The following is a 3192-nucleotide window of genomic DNA, read 5'->3' on the forward strand; positions in this document are numbered from 1 at the left end:
GGGTATTTAAGTGTATTTTAGTTGCATTAAATTATATATATTTTTTCACCTGGGTATGCATATACAGAGATGAGCCGCTCCTCTGTCTCTGACTGAACAACACATGTATATATCTATGGAACAACATTTTTTTTTTAAATTAGATTTTATAAGAACATACAGAAAAAAGAACAAATGACAGAACAAAGAAACATCTTATTCATCTAGAAAGTCCAAATAGCAGCATTCACACAAAAAAAAACTGAGGAAAAAACAAAACAAATTAATATATATAAAAAATAATAAAATTGAAATAAATAAAAAGCAAAATACAATGCACTATAATACAAAGGGGTTAATCATCAAAAAAGCCTTTAACAGACTACACAGTTTAAGGGCTTTTTTTATGTCTCATCAGCTTTAAGGAATTGAAGAAGACCATTAAATCCTTGTGGAAAAGCAGAAAAGTGTGTGTGTGGGGGGTATTAAAAAATCCGCATTTATGAATGAAATAGTTTGCCAGAGTCACAATATTGTTAACCAAAAATTCCAGCTCAGAATTCTGACAAAAAGATAAATTTTTTACAGTTTTAAAATCAAAATCAGGTATTACATATTTTAATCTTAACCAAACAGTAATGTCATCCCATAACTTTTGAAAATTTGCATAAATAAAACAAATGTTCCTACGGAACAACACTAAACACGCGCGACAGCTTCCTCTCGCTGATGCAAATGGCGCGCAGTGATGACGACAACCGGCCGGAAGTGAAGGAGAATTCCAGAAAGAGCGGCGGCACAAACACACACTGAACTCCTGCGACAACAATCCGAATAATCACAGCAATAATACCGACACACACCGCATTACAGCGGAAACACAACCGAGCGACACACACCGCATTACAGCGGAAAACACAACCGAGCGACTCACGCCACAACCGACCATGACGACCATCGACTACAGTGTGTGGGATCATATCGAGGTGTCCGACGATGAGGACGACACACACCCGAACATCGACACACCGAGTCTGTTCCGCTGGAGACACCAGGTACACACACACACACACACACACACACACACACACACACACACACACACACACACACACACACACACACACACACACACACACACACACACACACAGAGTAGCGGATTTAAACGGAAAGCGGCCGCTTAGGGCTCCAGGAAGTCTGCGGGTGTTCTGTCGGTGTGTCCTGTCTCCCGGTCGGTGTCAGCAGCTCAGTCTGCTGCAGATTTCTCTGTCAGTGAGTGTGGAGCAGTGTGATGTGAGGCTGTGGTTTCACCCTGACCCAGGCTCAGCCCCAGTGCAGTGCAGTGATGGCGCATGTAGAGGTGGAGCGGCTTCATCTTCGCTCACTCGTGTTCATTCAGCTCTCTCTGCGTGTTACTTTCAATATTCGGCCAGTATTATCATGCATGACTCCTAAACAACAGCAGCACTGATTATCTGGCTGTGAGCAGTGTCGTACTGTGATAGTCTTTGGCTGCTAATATGATTCCGCTATGTAGAGTTTGCTAATAATACTTTATATTATTAAGAGGAAAGTCTGAATGTGAGAATATTAAACCAACTTTACCCAGAATCATTAACAACACTATAAGCTATATTTAACGCTGCTTTCGGGCATATTTCGCATGGTCAGAGTCAAACACAATTGTTAATGTAATTGATTATTATTTTATATCAGATATGATTTTAATAATCAGATTATATTTAATAACAATAACAGAAAATAATATTATTACATCTGTATAAATGTGTCCAGCAGCAGCGCTGATCATGGAGCACATCAAACCTCTGAAAACTAATCAATAAAGCGGAGAGATCGCTGTAGGAGAACATGTAGACGAGAAGTCTGAGTGACGGAAACAGATCAATACAACACGGCAACACCTGCCGTCTGCAGATTACTGACGGGTTAAAGTGGTGTGTGTGTGTGTGTGTGTGTGTGTGTGTGTGTGTGTGTTGGCTAATGCAGTGCTATATGTTGAGCACACTCACTGTGTTCAGTGTATTCCTCTTCTCCTGTTCTGTGTGTGTTCAGACTGAGAGTCATTGTGAACTCTTTAATTCAGCACGTGTAAAGATTAAACTGAAGGTAACTGAACATCATCACGTGTTAATAACAGTGCTGTGTTACTCTGCTCGTTACCTAGAGAAGAGCCGTTACTCAGTAGCTCGCGTTCCGCCCAGCACTGCTCATATCTCTGAATCTGGCCATTCTCCAGTCATACCATATCTAATGTGCCGCATCTGATGTGTGTGAGGATCACTGCTGTCTGCCGCCGTCTCTATAGCGACACACACTTTATCCAGCAGAACACTGAGTACTGCAGCTCCCTAACACTGGCGTCTGCAGAACAGCTCATTCAGCACACCTGTCTGTCTCTGAGCGCACCTGTCTGTCTGTCTCTGAGTGCACCTGTCTGTCTGTCTGTCTGTCTGTCTCTGAGCGCACCTGTCCGTCTGTCTGTCTGTCTCTGAGTGCACCTGTCTGTCCGTCTGTCTGTCTGTCTCTGAGCGCACCTGTCTGTCTGTCTGTATGTCTGTCTCTGAGCGCACCTGTCTCTCTCCCTCTCTGCAGGCGCGGGTGGAGCGGATGGAGGCGTTCACACAGAAGGGTGTGGAGCTGGAGAAGAGCCTGATGGAGAGCCGGAGGAGGCTGGCGGAGGCGCAGCGGCGGGTGCAGGAGCTCAGCTCCTCCTCCTCCTCCACTGAGCTGAGCCGTGCACAGGCCGAGGAGAAGCAGCTGAAGAAGGAGGAGCGCAGCCTGCAGAGGAAGATGGAGGAGCACCGGGCAGAGGAGAAGAAGATGCCCTGGAACGTGGACACACTCAGCAGAGAGGGCTTCAGCAAGGTACACACACACACACACACATACACACACATATATATACACACACACATATATATACACACACACACACACACACACATACACACACACACACATACACACACACACACATACACACACATATATACACACACACATACACATATATATATACGCACACGCATATATACACACAGACACATATATACATACATACACACACACACACACACACATATATATACACACACACACACACATATATATATACACACCAATGACTGTAAAAAATATGGACGACGCGACAGCCCTTTTCCCCATTGAACGCCTTGAGGGCAAAACGCCT

The 3192-nt window shown here is 44.2% G+C and overlaps 1 protein-coding gene across 3 annotated transcripts in view; it reads left to right on the top strand.

The window, feature by feature from the left end:
• Positions 1–755: 755 nt before the first annotated feature.
• The window catches only part of cdc37 (cell division cycle 37 homolog (S. cerevisiae)), an 8461-nt gene continuing 6024 nt past the window's right edge, over positions 756–3192 (top strand). For 2 of the 3 annotated variants that reach the window (NM_201038.2, XM_087235336.1), the window contains 2 exon segments: positions 756–1034; positions 2595–2867. In NM_201038.2, coding sequence (NP_957332.1) covers positions 927–1034; positions 2595–2867 — 381 coding nt within the window. In that variant the 5' untranslated portion in view covers positions 756–926. 3 annotated transcript variants of the gene reach the window in all.

The sequence above is a fragment of the Danio rerio genome, chromosome 1 (genome assembly GCF_052040795.2).
Source record: "Danio rerio strain M-AB ecotype USA chromosome 1, GRCz13ab, whole genome shotgun sequence".
NCBI classification, from domain to species: Eukaryota; Metazoa; Chordata; class Actinopteri; order Cypriniformes; family Danionidae; genus Danio; species Danio rerio.